The 22568-nt window shown below is 39.9% G+C and overlaps 1 protein-coding gene and 1 long non-coding RNA gene across 4 annotated transcripts in view; one reads left to right on the top strand and one right to left on the bottom strand.

Moving 5' to 3' along the window:
• The window catches only part of LOC138820726 (uncharacterized), an 80756-nt gene extending 74197 nt beyond the window's left edge, over positions 1–6559 (bottom strand). Inside the window, exon 1 of the long non-coding RNA XR_011369967.1 lies at positions 6322–6559. This is a non-coding gene — a long non-coding RNA (uncharacterized lncRNA). The remainder of the gene's footprint in view (positions 1–6321) is intronic.
• A 405-nt stretch (positions 6560–6964) lies between these two features.
• Positions 6965–22568, top strand: part of Ankrd17 (ankyrin repeat domain 17) — a 136884-nt gene continuing 121280 nt past the window's right edge. The window contains exon 1 of one of the 3 annotated variants that reach the window (XM_070012419.1): positions 6965–7616. In XM_070012419.1, the coding sequence (XP_069868520.1) occupies positions 7143–7616 (474 nt within the window). In that variant the 5' untranslated portion in view covers positions 6965–7142. The remainder of the gene's footprint in view (positions 7617–22568) is intronic. The other 2 variants (XM_070012417.1, XM_070012422.1) reach the window with 2 other exon arrangements.

Genomic DNA, 22568 nt, shown 5'->3' on the forward strand with positions numbered 1-22568 from the left:
GTGGCCAGTGTGTGTGTGTGTGTGTGTGGCCAGTGTGTGTGTGTGTGTGTGTGTGTGTGTGTGTGTGTGGCCAGTGTGTATGTGTATGGCCAGTGTGTGTGTCGGTCCTGGGGCTTGAACTCAGGGACCTGGGCACTGTCTTTGAGCTTTTTATGCTCAAGGTTAGCACTCTTAACACTTGAGCCACAGCTTCACTTCAGCTGTTTTAGTAGTTAATTAGATTCTCATGGTTTTTTTCTGCCCAGGTTGGCTTTAAACTGAGATCCTGAAATTTCAGCTAACAAGTAGGTAGGAGTATAGGAGTGAGCACCTGGCTTTGTTTTTTGTTTGTGATAAAAGTGAACAACATAGCAATCTTATGCTTAATACTAATAAGTGGTATTTTGGTCCCATTTATACCCTTGATTTTAATTCCTAATTGTTAGAAAGCAAAAAAGGCAGAGAGGAAGTATTTTATTAGGACTCCCTTGGAAATAACTGATGTTGAATATCAGAAAAGTCAGGTGAGGTAGGTTGAAAAACAAATCTAGGAATGAAGAATTAATCAAAAGCCATTATATAACTTTAATATACATTTATCTGATTTGGGGAAAGGAAGGGGAATAACAAAATGATGAAACAAGGACAAAGGATGACCCATTGTAACAACAATACTCACAAGACACTTTAAAACTTGGGGGCAGGGAGTTGGGGAGGAAAGGGATAGTGGGGAAAAAAGGAGTGGGGAATGTTCAACAAGAAATGTACTCATTACCTTACTCATGTAACTGTAAACCCCTCTGTACAGCATCTTTACAACATTTGTTTAAAGAACATTTCAAATAGGAAAAATTCAAATAGTCTCTCCAAGGAAAGTATTTAGCTCAGTGTCTCCATGGCAGTGTTATAGTTTACTTTGGACATAGTTTGAGTATGTCCTCCAAATGTTTCCTGTATGAGAAGCCTAGTACTCAGAAGGATGGTGTGGACCTGTAAGATTCAGGGCCTGTTAGCTTCTCAGCCTCTAGAGACAGCCATTCAGTTGTCCAGGGAAATATGAGTTTCCAGTTTCTAGTACATAAAGCAAGCTTTCTCATTAGCACCAAGGAATTTGCATCTCTGCACCCCACCTAGACTCACCAGCTTCACATTTCTGGGTGTTTCATTTGATACAACTTTATGTACTATTAGCGAGGGATAAAACAAATCTTGCCATTTTGAGATTTCATACTGTCCCAAGTTTGTAGTTTTGAATTTCATATCATTTGAGATCGCTTGGGAAATTCAGTGTTTGAGTATTATTAGAGCTATTCTCCCTGATAATATCTGGTTGAAAGAGCTAAAATGTCATTTTTATGGCATAGCTGGAGTGACATCTGATCTATTTGATGGCTAAATTTGTTGCTGAATGGTCTACTGTTGATGCATGTTACAAACTATTCTCTCAAAGTGACTTACTTCAGAGCTTGTGTCAACTGTCTTCTTAATAATATCCTTTATTTAATGGGTGCATAACACAATTTCTGCCATAGCTTTCTGTTGTCCTCTATTGTGCTATGCCCCTGGCAAACAACTGGGTCATATTATGAACTAAATGTACAAACCCATTCTATGGGAGTAGTTGACAATGTGAGTAGGCCCGGTCTGCTTGAATATATTACCTTTCCATTTCTATATGACTATAGTTGCCAATGTTATACAAACATGCAGGACACAAGCAACAAGTTTCTTGTCTCTGAAATCACACATCTTCCTGAAAGTATCTATTTCTTAACTTTTATGGTTTCAGATCTCAGAGACAAAACTCAGACTTTTGTGTGTGTGATACTGGGTTTGAACTCACAGCCTTGTGAGTGCATCTCCAGCCCTGTTTTTTGCTCATACTTTAAAACTGGGTCTTTGTTCCCATTAAGGAGTGAACTGAGCATCCATCCTTTTAGGTTTCTGGTTGTAGTTGGAATCACAGACATATGCTACCATGTTCAGCTTCCCTTCACTGAGAGGGAGTCTCAGAGTTTTCTGCCTGGACTGCTGTGTAACAATCTCCTATTCTCAACTTCCCACATAGCTTGCAAAGATAGGTGCACATCACAGTACCCAGCTATGTACTAAGAAGTCTTGTGAACTTTTCTGCCCTAGATCAAACCATGATCTCAGCCTCTCAAGTAGCTAGGATTACAGGAGTGAGGCACTGGCTCCCAGCTTCTCTTCCCTTTTATAATATCACTATTTTTCTGTAATGTTTAAATCTTACACTCTATATAACCAAAAGGAAGAGGTAGCTGATTTTTTATTTCAGTTGGGTACTTGTTTTTTTCAATATTTTTAGCCCAAAAAAATCGGCGAGGTTCCCTCAAATTAACTGTATTATTACCTTGCCTATTTCTGAGCTCATCGGTATGATTGAAGAATAGAATATATGGCCAGCCAAAATCATGAGTCCAGTCAGTTAAGTCAGGATTAAACAATGTGATGAACACTTCTGAAGAAAAGGGCAGGTCTGTATTAGTCAAGACAAACTTCAGTGATTTACCACAATAAGCAGCTAATCTCCATGTGAAGACTCAAGTCAGTCTTCTCTCTTGTGGCTTTACAATCGTGAACACATAGTTTCAATGTGAGTTGGTGAGATTTTGGAAAATTGTTCATGTGGTATTTTCATGAGCCAGCACTGGAATAGAAGTACATTCTCCTACTCATATTCTGCTAGTTAGAACTTAACTGGTACAACTAACCTCTGTGTACATGTTTGGAAGAGAGGCTGGAAAATACAATATAATTGTGTCTTTAGAATAATCTATCATCTGCAAGACACTCCTGACCACCAAAAACAATTTTATCTCTTTCTTTCATCATAGAACATATACTCCACGGGGGAAAAAAAAATCTAAAGTTCTAACTAGTTACTAGGTCAGGTTCAAATAATGTGTAATACTCTTTACTAAGTTCAGATGAATTAAAATAAACTATGATCCTTACTACCACCCCAGAATGCTGCATACTCAACACACAGTGGTGGTAGATCAGGAGCAGGAAATTACAATATGTTCTCTCATTTGGAAAAGAGAAACGTGTGAGGTACTGTGTTAACAATGCATAATAATGAAATATTGCATTTTATAATGTGTCTCCTCTAAGTAAGTTTTGATGTTAACCCAGTTCTAATCTTTGGGAGAGATTTGCTTATTTTTGTCTATTATTTTGTATAGCCCTTGACACATTACGTTTGCTCATTATTTTTCATGGTCATATCCTATGTAGATACTGAACTGTTAAGCTTAAAAAAATTTTTATTAAGTAGTTGTACAACGAAGTTTCCAACCCACAAAACAGTATATGAATACAAGGTGTCTGACAACATTGTCACCCATCGCTCCTAACCCATTCCTTCTCACTTTTTTTTTTTAAATTGAGATTAGGTGATTACATAAATTTCACATATTTCACAGTATTGTAGAATAGTGTTAAAGTCACAAACACATCTTAACCTTCACAAGACACAGTGTCATTATTATGGTCTATACAGTTTATGAATTCTATGAGCTTTGACAATACAAGTTACTTTTTCCACATCAGATGATGTTTACATTTCTTTCTTTTTGCTTAATGTAGGCTGTTCCTTCTTTCCCCTCTCATTCCTCCCTTCCCATCGCTGTCTTTGGGTTGCTTAGTTCTTTTTCTTCTATGTCCAGTGCAGCTGATAACTGCTAAGCTTTTATGGTCTACTTCCTACTTATGTATGTAAATCTGGGGTTGAATAGTTGCTCCAGTTTTTTGACACTTGAGCAATATTAGAGTTTTATGGTTTCATTAGTAAACCTCACTCAAAACCTAGTCTTCTGATTTATTTTCTCTATTATTTCCTTTTATCTAGTCTCAATAGACAATCAGCTTTTCAATTATTCCAAGTGAGTTTTACCAATTACTTTGCCTCTGCAAACATGGGTCTCCATCTTCCAAATTAATTTCTCCAGAATCTGTTAAAACATCACTAACCCAGTGTAAAATATTTTCTTGTCTTAGTAGTAACCAATTTCTGGTACAAATTTTAGAATTAGTTATTGTTGTTCTAACTCCTATAACATAAACTCTCAAATATCAATTTTCTTTTTTTCAAGAAGTTCAAAACATTAGTCTAATAGAGGTGCCTCTTTCAAGTAGTGTTTTAGCCACTCATATTGTTTCTCCTGACTCTGGTATCTCTAGCATAGTTTTCAGTCACCATGCTTGCTGATATCAAGCTAATGGAGAATAGGAGAACTCCATTAAGCCTGAAAATGAACACATATTTTATTGATGAGAACTCAATCACACTGGGCATAATCACATGAGGAAATTTAATTTAATTTAACTGTGTGTCTTGGAAGAAAATTAATAATTAGTCTCTGCCACACAGTTCTAAAAGGATAACAAATGCCAAAACAAAAACAAAAACAGAATGTCACTTCAGAGGTCTTGCTTATTCTAAAAGCTTTGACTTTATCTTACTAGCCCCAACAAAATCATTTCACTATTATTCAAGATCAAGAACTCATTTTCTTTCAAATAATGGGATTACTTTAGAAAGTTTTTGATATTGGGATACATATACAACATTACAAAGGGCCAATTAACCAATTTTAAGTTAAAAAAGAAATGAATACAGAATTTTTTTTCTCCTTTTGTAAGTCCTGGGGCTTCAATTCAGGGACTGGACACTGTCCCAGAGCTTTTGTGCTCAAGGCTAGTGCTCTACCACTTGAGCCACAGCTCCATTTCTGGCTTCTTTGGTGCTTAGACATGAGAGTCTCACAGACTTTCTTGCCTGGGTTGGCTTTTTTGAACTGAGATTCTCAGATCTCAGCCACCTGAGTAGCTAGGATTATAGCTATGAGCTACCGGCACCCTGCAATTATAATCTGTGTGTATCTATGTTATCCTGGGGCTTGAACTCAGGGCCTGGCACTTTTGCTCAAGGATAGTGCTCTATCACTTCTGGCTTTTTAAATTTTGGGTAGTTTATTGGTGATGAATCTCAAGTTTCTGCTAGGAATGGCTTTGAACTGCAATCTTCAGATCTGAGCCTCCTGGGAAGCCACAAGGGCCTAGATTAGGATATGTTTTAAAGAAAATTTGAAGGAATGAAATAGTGAAAGTTAGAGAATAAGCTAAGTAACCAGAATTTGTGAGGGATGAGACAGAAAAAAAAAGAAACAAAGGAGAAACAGAATGATTGCTATTACAATATGAGTGGAATTTCTCATTCCTCCGAAATTGACCAAAAAATGAGGAAATTTCTAGCATTTGGAAAACTGAATTCATGCTCAATGGTTTCAATGTAGTTAAGTGTAAGTAAATCCATATAATAAAATGGGGCTGATTTAGAGCAAAAGTATTCAAATAGATAGGGAGAGAAGACACGATATTAAGTGGATGGGAAGGATCCAGCTGAAAGTACAGTATAGAACTTTAAATCTGTGGTAGCTAGATAAATAATATAGTGTTTTGTTCAACACTGGAACTCGCAGGAAAGGAACCGGCAGGATGATTATAACAATCTGTATGTATATTTACTGTCGCACTTACTATCCAGAGAAGCATCTGGAAAGTGGCTTTGATTTTTAGGTTACACATAGTAGGCACAGGATGAATTTTTGTGTGAATGAATTGATTTAGTCATTGCCAATTCTGTGATGGTGCTCTGTAGAGTACTGGCAACTGCCCACATTTCATATGGTATGCCACTGCTAAAAAGAAGAAAAATGCTAAAAAAAAAAAATACAAGGCACACTCAGCTAAACTTAGAAGTCTTAAAATGGCAACTATGTCATTGAGACATAGTGGTTTGTTTTTTTAATATTTTGCCAGTACATCTGTCTTTGATGTTTGCTTCGTTTTCCTTGTGCCAATATATGTGTACTCGACCAGCAATGGCTCATTCTGAGTTCAATAAGCTACGTGATCGATCCCAAACGTTCTGCAAAGTTTTTCGGATGTGCAAAATACGATGAACAGGAATAGCATCCCCACCACACTATTCCCTTGTAGGGGCTACACAAAGAGGAGCGTTTACGAGGCTCGCTCCACAGTGTGTGGGCTGGGAGTGGAACCAGCTAGATCGGGGTCAATGGTCGGCCTGATTTCCACGTTCTTCTAGGAGCTGCGGGCATCCCCCTCATGCACTTTTCTCACACGGCACACGTGTTCAAAGGCAGGATCAGGAGCCCGCCACTAGCCAGGACTCCAGCTTAGGCGAGGAAGGCTCTTTCCTTAACACGAAGCCATTTCTGAAAACCCAGAACACCCTCGATTTGGCAAGGGGGGGGAACAAAAAAAAAAATGGCCAGGAATAAAACTACGTACCGGACGTCCAGAACCAGGCCCCACCTCCCGGATCTGGCCGGCCCGGCCTCCCGCTACCACACGGCCTCGGGCCCGCGTTTCCGCTCGGGCCCCCACACGGCCCCACGCTCGCTGCTCGGCCGCGGTCTCGCCAGTCTCCGCCCCACGCACTGCGAGACGGCGCGCTCTCAAGGCCTCGGGAGTCCCGGCCTCCGAAAACAACAAAAAAAAACCATCTCCCTTTGGACTTTGGGCCACACACACACACACACACACGCGCGCGCGCGCGCGCGCCGCCACCGCTGCCGCTCCGGCGACGACTGATGGCGTCACGCGCGCTTCCGCCCGCGGCTGCGTTCTAGTCACAAGTCAGGAAGGAGGAAGGGAGGGCTGCAAGGCTGTGCGTGGGGGAAGTAGCGAGGGAAGAGAAGAACTCTGGGCGTTCGCGGGCTCTCCGGCCGTCCCCGCCACCACCCCCCCCCCCCTCGGAAGCCACCCAGGCACACTTCCTGTCGACTTTTCTAGTTTCTGAGCTTCTGGGTTTTCCGACCGCCCGTCTCGGTCTACGCCTCACTCCCCCCCCCCTCCCCCGCTTGCTCCCGCACGCTCCCTCCCATCCTCCCTTCCTCCCTCCCTCCCAGCAGCAGGCTCCCCGCCCTTAATATCGCGAGACGAGGTGAGAGCTGGCGGAGCGGCGGCGGCGGCGGCGGCAGTAGAGGTGACCGAGGCGGTGGCGGCGGAGGCGGCACCGAGCGCTGAGTCGGCCTCAGGGAGGCCGAAGTCGCGGTAGAGCGAAGCCCCCACGCCCCTCCCCCGTCCGCGCCCTCCTTCGTTCCCCGGGGATGGAGAAAGCGACGGTTCCGGTGGCGGCGGCGGCGGCGGCGGCGGCTGAGGGAGAAGGGAGCCCCCCGGCGGTGGCGGCGGTGGCGGGCCCCCCCCCGGCGGCGGCGGCGGCGGCGGCGGCCGAGGTCGGCGGCGGCGGCGGCGGCGGTAGCGGCAGCAGCAGTAGCAGCAGCAGCGGCAGCAGCGGGGCCCGCTCGGCCTCGTCTCCTCGTGGGATGGTGCGAGTCTGCGACCTGCTCCTGAAGAAGAAGCCGCCTCAGCAGCAGCAGCAGCAGCACAAGGCCAAGCGCAACCGGACTTGCCGACCCCCCAGCAGCAGCGAAAGCAGCAGCGACAGCGACAACAGCGGCGGCGGTGGAGGCGGCGGCGGCGGCGGAGGAGGAGGAGGAGGAGGCGGCGGCGGCGGCGGCACCAGCAGCAACAACAGCGAGGAAGACGACGACGACGACGACGAGGAAGAAGAGGTTTCTGAGGCAAGGGCCTGGTTTCCAAGGAGGGAGGGAGGAAGGGGCTATGGAGGATCGGGGGGAGGGGGGGCGAAGGCGGGAGGGAGGGGACGTGCTCTGGGGGGGACCCCTCGCTCGGGTCGGTCGGTCTTTCTCGGTGACCAGGCTTCGACTGCCCCCTTTCTTTTCCTCGGCCTAAATGGTGAGGTGTGGAGAGGTGGGGGAGGGTAGCTGACACGTGGGGGTGGGAGGCCTACCGTCCTCGGAGTTGGTGAACTGCACGTTACCCCGGGACCGTTCACATGGTTAAGGTTGGGGAGGGCATTGGTGAGATCCCCTGTTTGCACACCTGAGGGGAGGAGGGTGGTCTCCCAAGGGCCAGGAGAGCCACCTTCCTGGGGCGGAGGCGGGGCTAAATCGGGAGGAGTAAGATAATAGGTAGACGAGTCTCTTGGGGCACAACTGGGCGGGTTCCCCAGTTGTGAGGTGGTGGGGAGCTGTTTTGGAGGAGAGGTAACATGGTAATGGACTCGAAGCTAAGTATCCTGTGTATGTGAGAGACACGTGAGAGAGCTGTACTTTTCCATATTCTTCTGCAGGCTTCTCCCCCCCCCCCCTTCCTTTTTAATTCTTGTGATTGCTAAAGTCATCTTCACTTCCTCCAGCTTTCAAGGATTTTGGACGAATCCATCGCAGACCCATATACGTTTAAAAATAACTCACTGGATGAAAAATATATTTGATCCTTACATGTACCTACATGTGCATCTTTGATTACTTCCTTAGGAGTAACTAAACTAGGACCTGTCATTTTCCAAATAAAATCAAGAGCAGCAGAGTGTGCTTTGAGCCTAGACTTGGTTGTGGTGAGTTGGGATAAGGAAGGCCTCTTGATTTGTCCTAGTGATCTGGTTTCATAACTGTTTATAATGTTTCCTGGATTCACAGACAGGCGGCGTTGCAGGACCTTATTCATCAAAAAAAGGCCTTTTAACCCAAAAGCTCGAGAAACATACATTACTGATCACCAATAATTAGCCTTACTGATTATAAACACTTCTATAACTTTCTTATGCTCTCTGTGAAATGCAAGTTAAAACATTCTTAATCTGAAGAAAGAAGTTGTAATTTAAAGCTTCAAAAGTTGGATAACAGTTGTAACAAAGAACAACTGAATTATCTAGAAGTATCACTTGCTATATTCTCTTCCATAAACAGAGCTTAGTGAAAAGCTGTTTTTGTGAAAATGACACTCACTGCTTCAGGTTTTGTTCAAATACAGGAAATACTTTTTAAAGAGTTTTACTTGTTTACTAGTATATGACCAAATTATTTTTTAACCTTCCTTTAAACGAAGTTAACTAGGTAAAGACACTCCCGACTATTATTTCTGTTGGGCTACTGGATTCTCTGGATACGTTTGTATTAATAGATCTTGCATTGGCTTGAATGTGTCAAATAGTCTAGTGCTTAGGTTGTATTTGCAGTTGGGAAGGGAGGGCTGGGGATGTGGCTCAATAGTAAAGAGTTTAACAGCCTCTTGGATCTGTGTTCAATTCCTGGCACCATTAAAAATAAAAACACTTCATATATTGAAACAATGAAGCAAGGCAAACTTTGAGATCTTCATCTGTGGTCTATGGTACTTTAAATCATTCCTTTTTATGTTTCTTAGAAGCTTAGAAATATTTTAGAAATAATTTAGGTCATCTTTATTTTTTTGTGCCTGTACCAAGGCTTGAACTCAGGGTGTGAGTGTTGTCTTTTGAGGCTCTACTATTTGAACCACAGCTCCACTTAAGGCTGTTTTTGTTTCGTTTTGTTTTGGTTTTTTTTGGGGGGGGGTAATTAGAGATAAGACTCTTGGACTAAGTCTCCCCGATATTCCTTCCTGGCTTTGAACTGGGATTTAGCTAGAATTACAGGCATGAGCCACTAACCATTGGCTATTTTTAATACAAAGACAAGAATTAGAAGAAATTGGTTGTGCCTAGTAATTAAAGTAGAAGTCAAGTCAAAGTTTTAACAGGCTCCTCAAACCAGTACACTTCATTTGTAATTTATTTTCTTAGAAAGGAACTAGTGAATTCTAATTTTAAATCCAATAATGGAGGTATGGGAAAAATACCAAACACAGTTATCAAGCTCTGGTTTGGAATAAGGTCATAATATTGAATGTAGCATTTCCTGGAATATTCTAAAGCAAGCACAGCCCATTGGGATATGGCTTAATAATTTCTTAAATCATGAATAGCTCAAAGTTTGTAGGTACATTAATTTTGTAGGTCACGTTTTCCATAGTAAACAGTAGGAATATAGTACATGTTGACTTTTACCAATTAGGAGAGTCCTATTTGGCTTTTAGTGTGCTTTCCTAGTCTTAAGTTTTCTGCACCATGGAGTAAATAACGCATTCTTCATCTGTTACAAAGATGAGTCAGGAGAAATATGTGCAACAATGCAACCATTAAAATCTATACATGTACCTGATGAAGAATGAACAGGCAGGAGTACAATTTGTCTCTGTACATGGCTCCATTATTTGATGAAAGTAAAGAAATAACCTCATGACTACTGTATCCTGAAGGCTAAATAGAGTTGTGCAATGTTTTTCTTAATTACTATTTTCCTGACATGTCAGCAGAAGTTTAACTTTATGGAGTTAGGAAGTCTGTGGTTAAAATCATAGTATATGTAAGGGTTCCCTCCCCCCCAATTTATTGTGATAGCCTACACAATTTAAAAATGAAAATGACAGGCTCTTTGAGCCAAAACCTTTCCAGTAAAAATTATTAAAAAGGGTTAAAAAGGAATATGAAAGGTTATGCTTAAACTGAAAAACTGAGGGATGATAAGAATATGTTGTTTTTTTAACATGCTAGATGACTATTATTTATATGCTGAAAGAAGAAATATGCCTGTAATCCTAGCTACACAGTAGCTAGGATTGCAGTTCACAGGCAGGCCAGGCAGGAAAGTTCAGGAGAATCTTATCTCCAATAAACTACCAAAAAAGTCAAAAGTGGAGCCTGTGGCTCAAGTGGTAGAGTAGCAGCCTTGAGCAAAAAAGCTCAAGGACAGCCCAGGCCCTGAGTTCAAGCCTCAGGACTGGACCTCTCCCCCCCCCCCCCCCAAAAAAGTAGATTATTGAGAATTGGATTTTCCCCCCAAAATGTTAAAGAATAGAATGCTTTAGATAATTTTCATAACTTCACATGTACATGGAAGGAAAAGTCAGATCAAGAGCTTTCCACATTCCTATTTCCTTATATTTGACCCCAAACATAAGATCTAAAGTTGAACATGAAAATTTTTATTTTATTTTTTATTTTATTTTTTTGCCAGTCCTGGGGCTTGAACTCAGGGCCTACGCACTGTCCTTGAGGCTTTCTGTGCTCAAGGCATGCGCTCTACCACTTGAGCCACAGTTCCACTTCCAACTTTTTCTGTTTATGTGGTACTGAGGAATTGAATTCAGGGCTTCATGCATGCTGGTCAAGTACTCTACCACTAAGTCACGTTCCCAGCCCCCCAAGATGAATGATTTTATTGTGGTGAGTGACTGACCAGTAAAGAAAATATTAAAAACATTATACATATATTTTGAAATTAGTGTGAAAACTTAAATTTCTTATTCAAATATTACAAGAAGTTCAGATCACAAGCTTTACATTTTATTTTAGAAATCACATTGTATTTGATTTTAAACATAAAATGACATTGTTTCCTAAAGCAGAATTCAAGGAGCAGGGGAAGCAATATTACACATGGGACTTTTATGTTCCAAAGTAATATTTTTGTTAAAGATGGGTAAAACGTAAATATGGTGGGTGTTAATCAGAATTCCATTTATTTTTACAGGCAACTGACCTGTGGGTTTAAATTAAGGGATAAACTTAACAAAAAGATACTTTTGCAAAGGGACTCAGTAAAGACTTAGTATTGAAAGTAATTGCAAAGCTAGGAGAGTCTTACAGATATAAAAGGATTGAGAATGAGTAAGAAAGAAAAATTGATGTCAAAAATTAGGCTGTAGCTGGGCACCAGTGGCTTATACCTGTAATCCAAGCTACTCAGGAGGCTGAAATCTGAGGATTGTGGTTCAAAGCCAGAAGATTCTTACCTCCAATTAACCACCAGGACATGGGAAGTGGCACTGTGGCTCAAAGTGGTAGAGCACTAGCCTTAAGCAAAAGAGCTCAGTAACTGCCCCAGCCCAGAGCCCAAGCCCCAAGTAATGTCAGGTTAATTTCAAAGTATTGTTTGTTTGTTTGTTTGTTTTGGGTCCAGTCATGGGGCCTGAACTCTGGGCCTGGGCGCTGTCCCTCAGCTCTTCAGCTCAAGGCTAGCGCTCTACCACTTGAGCCACAGCGCCACTTCCGGCTTTTTTTCTTTTTTGCTTATGTGGTGCTGAGGAATCGAACCCAGGGCCTCTGGCATGCAAGGCAAGCACTCTACCACTGAGCCACTTTCCCAGCCCTGTATTGTTTGTTTTTTAAATGCAAAAAAAATGCTAAACCCTGTATTGTAAAGGCAATCAGTTTCATATTAGCCCAGAGAAGTTTGCTTATTCTGTTCCCCTTTTTTTCTTTAATTGATGTTATTTGTAAAGTAGATGTATTGATCTTTGTCTCCTATCCTAACTGTAGGACTTGATTTTTAAAAATCAGTTGAATAATTAATACATAGAAAATATTCAGAATTCAGATAGGAAACTTAAGGAAGAAATAATTTCTTTTTCCTTTCTTGGATCCAGACTATAAATAGCTGATACTAGGATTTCAGTATCTTTCACTTAGGTATAATGTTCTTCCCTTGGTATTAGTGGGAAAGCCAGCTAAATCAAAAGGCTTGGTTGTTGAATGACTGATGAGTGCTTTAAGCCTCCTAGGTATATTTATATTTTATAGGAAGAGCTAACTTAAATTAATCTAGCACCTATAGTATGTAAAGTATAGGTAATGGTTAAGAGCCTGTAATGTGGATTTCCTATTCAGGTCCTAGTTCCATCAATTAGTAGCTGACCTTAGGCAAGTTATCACTCTCCTTCAGTTTCCTCATACTTCAGTAATTATAATAGATCCTATTATAGCATTGTTATGAGAGTTAGATGAGTTAATCAGGGTTTTGGGTATTCTCATTTTGTTTTTACTATAACCCTATCTATAGAATTGGTACCATCAGGGGCTGGGAAGGTGGCTCAATGGTAGAGTGCTTGCCTTGCATGCCTGAGGCCCTGGGTTCAATTCCTCAGCACCATATAAGAAAAAAGCTGGAAGTGGTACTGTGGCTCAAGTGGTAGAGCTCTAGCTTTGAGCTGAAGAGTTGAGGGACAGCGCCCAGGCCCAGAGTTCAGGCCCCATGACCAGATCCAAAAAAAAAAAAAGTAGAATTGGTACCATCATATTTTACATTGTTCAATAAATGTTTGGAGTTTCTGCTGCTTGCCCACTGTAGTACTATATTGAATAGCATTTTTAAAATACATAGTAGGTAGGTATGGAAATACCAAGTGAACCCCCCTCATAATATAATTAATACATACTAATAAAATGTGGAAGAAATTATAAATGTACCAATGGGTAAATGTACAAGTGAAGTTAAATGGTTGTAAAACAGTCTGTTTTAGAAGTATAAAGATGTGGGGAGAGAACTTTCATTTTACAGGCAAAGGTATTAGCTTAGAAGTATTTTAAGCAACTTTATGAGTGTCATATTGTTAGTGTTAGAACAGGACTTAACCTGGATCTATTTGAGTCAAAACATGCGCATTATTTCATTTGCTGTTTGTGCTGTATAATAATGAATATAGTATCTGTGATGTTGGCTTTTTAGATAATGCCAATATTACAAGTTCATAGGTATAGAGGAAGGTACTATTTGGCAGCAGGGCAGCCCTTGAAAACAAATTGACTGCAAGCTTTTCTTGTTCAGAAAAATGCATTTTTTTAAAAAAGAAAAGAAACAGAAGTACAAATAAAATAATCGAATTCCCATCTGTACTTAATAATTAACTTGTGTGCCAGTTCTTGCTTGAACTCAGAGCCTTGAGCACTGGTCCCTTAGCTTTTTTGTTGAAGGCTAGCACTCTTACTAGTTGTACCAGAGCTCTTCTGGTTTTTGGTCATTAATTGGAGATGTGTTACAAACTTTCCTGCCTATTCTGGCTTGGAACTATGATCATTAGATATCTCAGCCTCCTGAGTAGCTAGCATTACAATTGTGAGCCACTGGCACAAAAGTTTTTTTGGTCGGTCCTGGGGCTTAAACTCAGGGCCTGTATGTGCTGTTGTCCTTCAAGGCTAGCACTCTACCACTTTGAGTCACAGCTATACTTCTGGTTTTCTGGTGGTTAATTGGAGAAGAGTCTCATGAAATTTCCTGCCTGGGCTGACTTCAAAGTGCAATCCTCAGATCTCAGCCTCTTGAGTAGCTACAATTGATTACAGGCATGAGCCGCCAATATCTAGCTAAAATGAAAATGAATCTTTATGGACATTTCAATGCTTTTCTGCCTTGTAAGGTTTTTATTTTAATTTTTTTTATTTTTAAAGTAGTTGTACAAAGAAGTTCCCATTCTACAAAACAGTATATGAATACAAAGTGTCTGATAACGTCACCCATTGCTCATAAGGTTTTTATTTTTAAAACTAATTTCTCCTTATTAAACTAAAACCTTTGTTTTCCTTTCAAATAGGGATTGTTGGGCTGGGAATGTGGCTTAATGGTAGAGTACTTGCCTAGCATGCATGAAGCCCTGGGTTCAATTCTTCAGTACCACGTAAATAGAAAAAGCTGGGAGTGGCGCTGTGGCTCAAGTGGTAGAGTGTTAGCCTTGAGCAAAAGAAGCTCAGGGACAGTGCCCAGGTCCTGAGTTCAAGCCCCAGGACTGGCAAAAAAAAAAAAAAAAAAAAAAAGGAATTGTTTACTTGATAGAGTGAATAATCTGAAATAAAACATTTTTTTTTCTTTTTCCCCAGCTCCATAGTATATGTGTAGAACTTTTATTAGACATCCAAGAAAGACTGTATGAACTTGTCCCTACTATCTTACTTCAGTTGGAGCAGTGATACTGATTTCACTAAGGACCCTATGCTTGTTAGGCAAGATCTCTAACACCTGTTCTGTGTACCCCAAACCCTTATGTTTTTATTTGGTTTTTGATACAGGGCCATTGTGACTTTGTTCAGGTGGGCCTTGAACTCAATCCTGATTAGCTGGCATTAGGGACATACACATCCACAACAGCTCTTACTTAGATTTAAAATTTGAAGTTGCTGTGAAAAGTAATTTGGTAACTAAGGCCAGTTTGTGAAGTAGGAGGTTCAAGATTGATCTGTTTGGTAGAACCCTATGCCTGCTATTTCCTCTTTTCTTAAATCTACCAGTTTACGTATTATAAACTCTTTAGTCTAAAAGGAGAAAAACCTTGTCTAGTTCATCTTTATATCTCCCCTGGAATAGTACTCTGTGCTAGTATTTTTTTGTGTGTGCATGCCCACACATGCGTGCCTATAGTGTGCTTGGTCTCAGGTATTCCACCATTGGAGCCACACTTCCACTTCTGGCTTTTTGCTGATTAATTGTAGATAAGAGTCTTGACTTGTCTGCCTGTGCTGGTTTTGTACTGTGATTCTCAGATCTGAGCCTTTTGAGTAGCCAAGATTACTAGTGAGAGCCACCAGCACCTAGCTCTGTGATAAGAAGCAAGATATCTAAACTAAGAATATTACATAAATACTCTTTTATTTGCTGCTTACTGTAGTAACTGTTTGGAACCCTTAAATTTTGAGATAACACAAACTGGTTGAAGTTACTTATAGTAGATTCCTGTTTCTCACATTAGTCTTTTTTTTTTCTTTTTTGGCGGTACTGGGGTTCGATCTCAGGGCCTTGTAGTTTTGCCCAGCTTGCTTCCGTGGCTTGTGGCTCATGTTGCACTACTTGAATTATACCTCCAGCCTAGCTTTTTGCTGACATTTGGAAGATGGAGTCTTGTGAACATACCTATCTCATTGGCTTCAAATCTTGGGCCTCTGGTCTCAGCCTCCTGAGTGGCTAAGATTACAGATGTGAGCCACCAGTGCTTAGCACAGGTTAGCCAATTTTAATCACATCAGCCTAATTGGAGTAATAAAAGTTTTCAGTGAACCAGGTACCGGTGGCTCATGCTCAGATGGCTGAGTTCTGAGGGTTGAGGTTTGAAGCCAGCCTGGGCAGGAAACTATGTGAGACTTTTTTTTTGGGGGGGGGGGTCCGGTCATGGGGCCTGAACTCTGGGCCTGGGCGCTGTCCCTCAGCTCTTCAGCTCAAGGCTAGTGCTCTACCACTTGAGCCACAGCGCCACTTCTGGCTTTTTTCTTTTTGCTTATGTGGTACTGAGGAATCGAACCCAGGGCCTCAGGCATGCAAGGCAAGCACTCTACCACTGAGCCAACTTCCCAGCCTGTATGTGAGACTTTTATCTTCACTTAACCACCAGAAAACTGGAAAGTGGTATAGTGGCTCAGAGTGGTAGAATCCTATTCTTGAGTGAAAAAACTTAGGGACAAGCCCTGAGTTCAAGCTTCATTCACCACTGACAAAAAGTTTTTGGTGTTGGATAATCATTAAAACAACATATTTTGACTTCCAGATAATCACTAGACTGTTACATTACATTGCTTGTCTAGAATCTGATGCTGTGCTATACAATTGACTAGAAACACAGGTTTTTAGTACTTGTTGAGTCAATGTAATTATAATTACATTTATTTTGAAATTTCTATAAAGATAATTTAGAGGATCTTTAAGTTGTTCCACATTTAGTCTCAGGTGAAAAGGAATTTTAACAATTGTGTGTGACCTAATACATGTTGAGATTACTCCATTTTAGGAAGACTCCAGCATCCATGGTAACTTATACTAATTACTAACTTCTTTTAGGTTTAATCTTTTGAAAAATAATAAGTTTGTACGGAGTTAAAGGTGTTGTATGAATATGAATAGCCTTTTAGTTCTGTAACCTTACCTGTCTAATAAAGGTAGCCCATCCATTTGGTATTCAGATAGGTGTGCAGTAGTATTCTTCATGACTTTGTGGTGCTTAATTTAACTTTTTTTTTTCTCTAGAAAATATTCATGAGGCAAAGAATTCTGGAACAATGTATATGCTTCATTTTGTGATTTGAGATTTAAATTAGTGAAAAGGGAAATGCTGAATTTTGTTTTCCCAAGAAGACCATGAAACTTCAGTTCTAATGGATTTAATTGTGCTAGAGGTGTGACTCCTATGGCCTAAGTTCTGGAGCAGCTGCTTAGCAAGCCTAAATCCTTCACTTCAGACCTGATTACCACTGGATGGATGGATGGATGGATGGATGGATGGATGGATGGATGGATGGATGGATGGATGGATGGATGGCGACAGGCACATAGTACTATATCATGAAAAAGATGACTAAAATAAGAGATGGTCTAGAGTGGGACAGTTTAAAAGTAATTGAATTTGGGATAGAATCTATCATTAGAGGAGGATTGCAAATTTTACTTCCTTATGTTGTTATTGTGCATACCTTAATGTTCAAATTAACCAGTTACTCAAACCAAATTAAAACATGAAGAAAATTATGAGGTATACAGATTGTTTTATTTTAATTTGAAAACAAATTCATTTTTCATTTATAGAGATTATTTGAGCATATTCATGGTACTTTTTTTTTTTTTTTTTTGCCAGTCCTGGGCTTGAAGTAAGGGTCTTGATACTGTTCCTAAGCTTCTTTTGCTCAATGCTAGTTGTTCTACCACTTGGTCTACAGGGTCACTTCTGACTTACTGAGTAGTTTATTGGAGATAAAAATTCACAGACTTCCCTGCCTGAGCTGGCTCCAAACCGTGGATCCTCAGATCTCAGCCTTCTAAGTAGCTAGAATTACAGGAGTGAGCCACCAGTGCCTGACTACCTGGTGCTTTTATGGAACTAGGTTATAGGTGTAGATTTCTAACAGGAAATTTGTTTTCTTCCTTTTCTCTTTCTCAAAAGACCTATTAGTTGGCCTAATTTAACCTTTCATTGTCCAGTCCCAAGAAAAATGAATAAAAAAGGAAAAAAATAGAGCAAATGCCTATCAATTCTCTCTCTTTTTTAAAAATTTTGAATACTGGGGAAAAAACTCAGGGACTCTCCATACTAAGCATGTGTTCTACCATTGAGCTACTCCCATGACTCTTACAAAATTATTTGTGTGTGTGTATGTATGCCAGTCCTGGGACTTGAATTCAGGGCCTAAACTGTTTTGCTAAAGACTAGTGCTCTACCACTTGAACCAAAGCTCTACTTGTAGCTATTTGGTAGTTACTTAGAGGTAAGAGTCTCACAGACTTTCCTGCCAGATCTGGCTTTGAACTGCGATCCTCAGATCTTAGCCTTCTGAATAGCTAGGATTATAGGTGTGAGCCACCAGTGCCTGACCTAATTTTTTTTTGGGGGGGGGGTCCGGTCATGGGGCCTGAACTCTGGGGCTGGGCTCTGTCCCTCAGCTCTTCAGCTCAAGGCTAGCACTCTACCACTTGAGCCACAGCGCCACTTCCGGCTTCTTTTCTTTTTTGCTTATGTGGTGCTGAGGAATGGAACCCAGGGCCTCATGCATGCAAGGCAAGCACTCTACCACTGAGCCACCTTCCCAGCCCCCTAAATTGTTGTTGTTGTTGTGGGGCTTGAACTCTAGCCTGGACACTGTCCCTCAGCTCTTCAGCTCAAGGGGAGCACTCTACCACTTGAGCCACAGCGCCACTTCCAGTTTTCTGAGTGGTTTATTGGAGATATGAGTCTCACAGCCTTTCCTGCCTGGGGAGGCTTTGAACTATGATCCTCAGATCTCAGCCTCCCAAGTAGTTAGGATTACAGGCGTGAGCTACCAGCACCTGGCCTAATAATTTTGACCTGAATTTTTCCCACATGGATCATCTCTTATTTTAAAAAATAAAGACTTATTTACTTACTTAAGCCAGATCTTTAGAAAGATTGGTTTCATAAATTTTTGTAAAAAAAAAAAGTTGGGAATGGGGGGGTTGGGAAGGGATGGGAAGGGGAAACAAAGGAGGGGCAATAATGCTTGATAAGAAATGTACTCATTATCTTGCCCATGTAATTGTAACCCCTCTGTATAGTATTTTCACAATAAAAAAAAGTACATTAACTTGATCTATTTTTTTCTTCTCTTTTCTATCACACTAAATATAAAACTTGGGGCGAGAAGAGGAAGTATGTTGTACTAGGTCAGTTGCCAGTTCAGCCTTGGACCATATGATTGTCTCTTCTCTGTGTTATGTTTCCATCTTTATGAAATTAATAATGAAAAGTCTTGTTGCAAAGTCTTGAATGTAGCTTTTACTAGTATGAGACAAATACAAGGATTAATTCTTTAAATTGACAGTTACTGAGTATGTTTGTGTTGCTGTTTTCAATATCTAGTAATCACAACTGTTTCTTCCAGTGAATATGATATATATTGGAAATCCTTATACCTGTTAAATACAAGTTAAATGAATTTATACGTATTGTAGTCAATGAAGCTTCCAAATGACCTTTGCACAGTGATAGAATTTTGTTATCAGATTTTTATTAGTAATTATCACTTAGTGTACTTTTGTAATTATATCAAGTATTGAGAGCTAGTAAAATCACTTAGGAAATGATTAATAGGAATTTGAAGAAAAGATATTTTTCTTAGATTCATAAAATTTAAGTCTTGTTAATGTGAAACTGTCTTGTTAAAAATAAAACTATGAAAACTTATTATAAGTAGTTCATTTGGAACACTGTTTAGTTTTTGTTGTCTTGGTGATTTTATTACTATTTACTATGAGATTTATATGTAACATTTTTTTCAGTGTCTTTGACAACCAAATTACATTATAGTAGTTTTCTATTCTCATTTTACCATGAAGTTTGCTAATGGGTCTCTGTATTACTGTACCTGGACATTTATTGAAGGTAGAAATCTGTTACAGTAGGAGAAAGTGAGTTTACATGATGGTGTGCAGTAGAAGAATCTAATATTTTTAAATTGTGTTTTAGATTGTAAATTAATGAATCATTAAGTAGATTGATCCATATTTGCAGAACATTTGACAAAAAGATCCAAAAAATATAGATAACCAGTCTTGTTTTTTCATTACTTTTTCATTCTTTACTCTTGGTGTTTATCAGTGGGATTATCATTAAGACTAGGTCTATCACTTAGAAATTTGCCTGCTAAGAAGCATCACTGAGCATTCTTCAGAGATATCCCATTTGAAAAGATGACTCTTTGAATAATGTTTATTGACTATAAGAACTAAGAAATGCATTCATACTTAAAAAAGGAAAGAAGGTCTTGTAATATGTAGTGGTTTGTATCCCTTTTTCTCCAGTTCTGCCAATAACTTCATGTATATCAAATACTCAGTTTCTTTTCTTGGAGAGGGAATTACAATAGTAATTCTGCTAGTCCATGAGCATGGAGATCTTTCCATCTTCTAGCATCTTCTGTTTCTCCAACGTTTTGTAGTTTTCACCATCTACTTTGTTCATTTTATTCTTAGGTTTCTAATTCGTTTGAAACTGTTGCAAAGGGGATTGTTTTCCTGATTCACGACTATGATGATGATGATGGTGATGGTGGTGGTGGTGGTGGTGGTGGTGGTGGTGGTGGTTATGATTAGTGTGTGTGCTTGTCCTGAGGCTTGAACTCGGCCTGGGCACTGTCCCTGAACTTCTTTTGCTCAAGGCTAGCACTCCTAATACTCAGGCCACAGCACCATTTTCAGCTTTTTCTGAATAGCTTGTTGGAGATAAGAGTCTCAGGGACTTTCCTGCCTGGGCTAGCTTTAAACTGCAGTCCTTAGATCTCAGCCTCCTCCATAGCTAAGACTACAGGCATGAACCACCAGTGTCCATCTCATCGATTGTTACTGATTTTTGTATGTTGATTTTATACCTCATTACTCTTCCAAAGTGTTTTTTAGATCTAAGAAGTTTTATTTGGTTAAGTCTTTGGAGTCTTTTTTTTCCCTTCTTTATTGAGATTAAGTGATTACAGATTATATAAATTTCACAAAATTCACAGTATTTTGGGATAGTTGAAGTCACAAATACATTTTAACATTATCATGGCTTATTGAGTTTATGGAGTCTACAAACTTTGACAGTACAGCTATTTTTTTCCAAATTGGGTGAAATGTACATTTTTTTCCTGTTCCCTCTTTCTCTCTCATTCCCTCCCTCCCTTTGCTACTCTGGAGTTGCTTCCTCAAGAGCGCTTTCATCAATGTCCAGTGCAGCTGTTGGGCCCCTCTGTTGTATTTACTTTTCCTGTTTCCCTCTGATTCTATACCCTCTTCCTAGCTTCCCTCAGATGTGTACATGTATTTATCATATGTGAGGTCAAGAACATGGAGTCATCTATAAATGATAGGACAAATTGAGAAGAGGTGCTTTGTTTTTTGAGTCCTGTTTACTTTGTCATATCTCCTTGGATTTTGAATTTAACATCTGCATATCAGGGAGACCATGCATATTTTATGTTGACGGAGATTTCAATTTTTTTCATTGGGCATTTTTAAAATTATATTTGGTATTACAAATATGTTGAAATAAGCTTCATTTACGGTGTTTTTTAAAATTTAATTTTATTGACAGGTTTTTTTTTTAAACAAAACTATTTCTCTGGAGTGGATGACTGGAAATTAAGTAACTAGACTGAGTTAGATTTGATTAGTATTTTCAAGTTTACTGACAGCAAAAGTGGATAATAGTTGGAATGGCTCATGACTGTAATCATAACTACTCAGGAGGCTGAGATCTGGAAGATCGTGTTCAAAGCTAGCCAAGGCAGAAAGAAAAGTCCATAAGATTCTATCTCCAGTTAACCAGCAAGCAAGCCAAGTAATTGCAAAGTCCTGAATTCAAACCTAATAATAATTGTGAGAATGCTCCTACATATTACTTAGTTTTATTGATTTAAAAAAAATCTGTTAAACCCCAGATAACTGTTTTTGCATTTTTATTTTCCTAATTGTTACTAACATTGAATACATTTTTGTGTTTTTAGCTTGGGTTTGTGAATTTCCTTACCTTTTATATTTTATTAGGGTTTTCCTTTTTTGTTTTTCTGGAGATTTGTTGGTGTTATGTGTTACTTAGTTTTAGTTAGTGTGCTAGTCCTGGAGCTTGAACGTGGTGCCTGGGTGCTGTCCCTGAGCTGCTTTTGCTCAAGACTAATACTCTATTACTTTCAGCTTTTGTTTTGAGTAGTTCATTGGAGAGTCTTAATCAGTCCTGGCTTGTATTGAACCTCATCTTCAGATTTCAGCTTTCTAAGTAGCTAGGATTATAGGCAAGAGTCACCAGTGTCCAGCATTGATGCTATTTATACTTGTGGGTATTCATTGTAGTATTTATTGCATATGTTCTATATTGTTTTTACAATATGGATTGTTTTTTTCCCTAGTAAATTGTATTTTTTGTGACTTATCCAGGCCATCCTCGAATACTTCAACATTCTTAGTACTTTTCTTTTTATACCTCTGTCCTTAGGTTTTCCCAAGGTGTGTGGATCTTTTTGGATATAGTATTTAGTTAATGGTGTCCATTCCATGTGTTTCCATTTCTGCCTCACTACTTGTCTTTTGCTGATTTTGATTCCTCTCACCCAACTGAGTACACATATTTCTATCAGTTACTACCTTACTGTCCTTCATGGGAGATGAGCGTCTGTTTTGAGGGTTTGAACTCAGGGCCTTAGGTGCTTGTGACAAGGCAGACTTCCAGCCCTTGTTACTTTTTGTTTTCTAGTCTTCTGTTTTAATATTATCCTTATGCTAGAGATTCTCAAGTTTGTATTTCCAGTTAAACTTTAATTCAAACTTCATACAAACCTTCACATAATCCTCTTTCCTCAAGTGTCAATTTAAGATCCTATCCAGGGGCTGGGAAGGAGGCTCAATGGTAATGTGCTT

This window comes from Dipodomys merriami, unplaced genomic scaffold, assembly GCF_024711535.1.
Source record: "Dipodomys merriami isolate MVZ:Mamm:240054 unplaced genomic scaffold, mDipMer1.0.p SCAF_9, whole genome shotgun sequence".
NCBI classification, from domain to species: Eukaryota; Metazoa; Chordata; class Mammalia; order Rodentia; family Heteromyidae; genus Dipodomys; species Dipodomys merriami.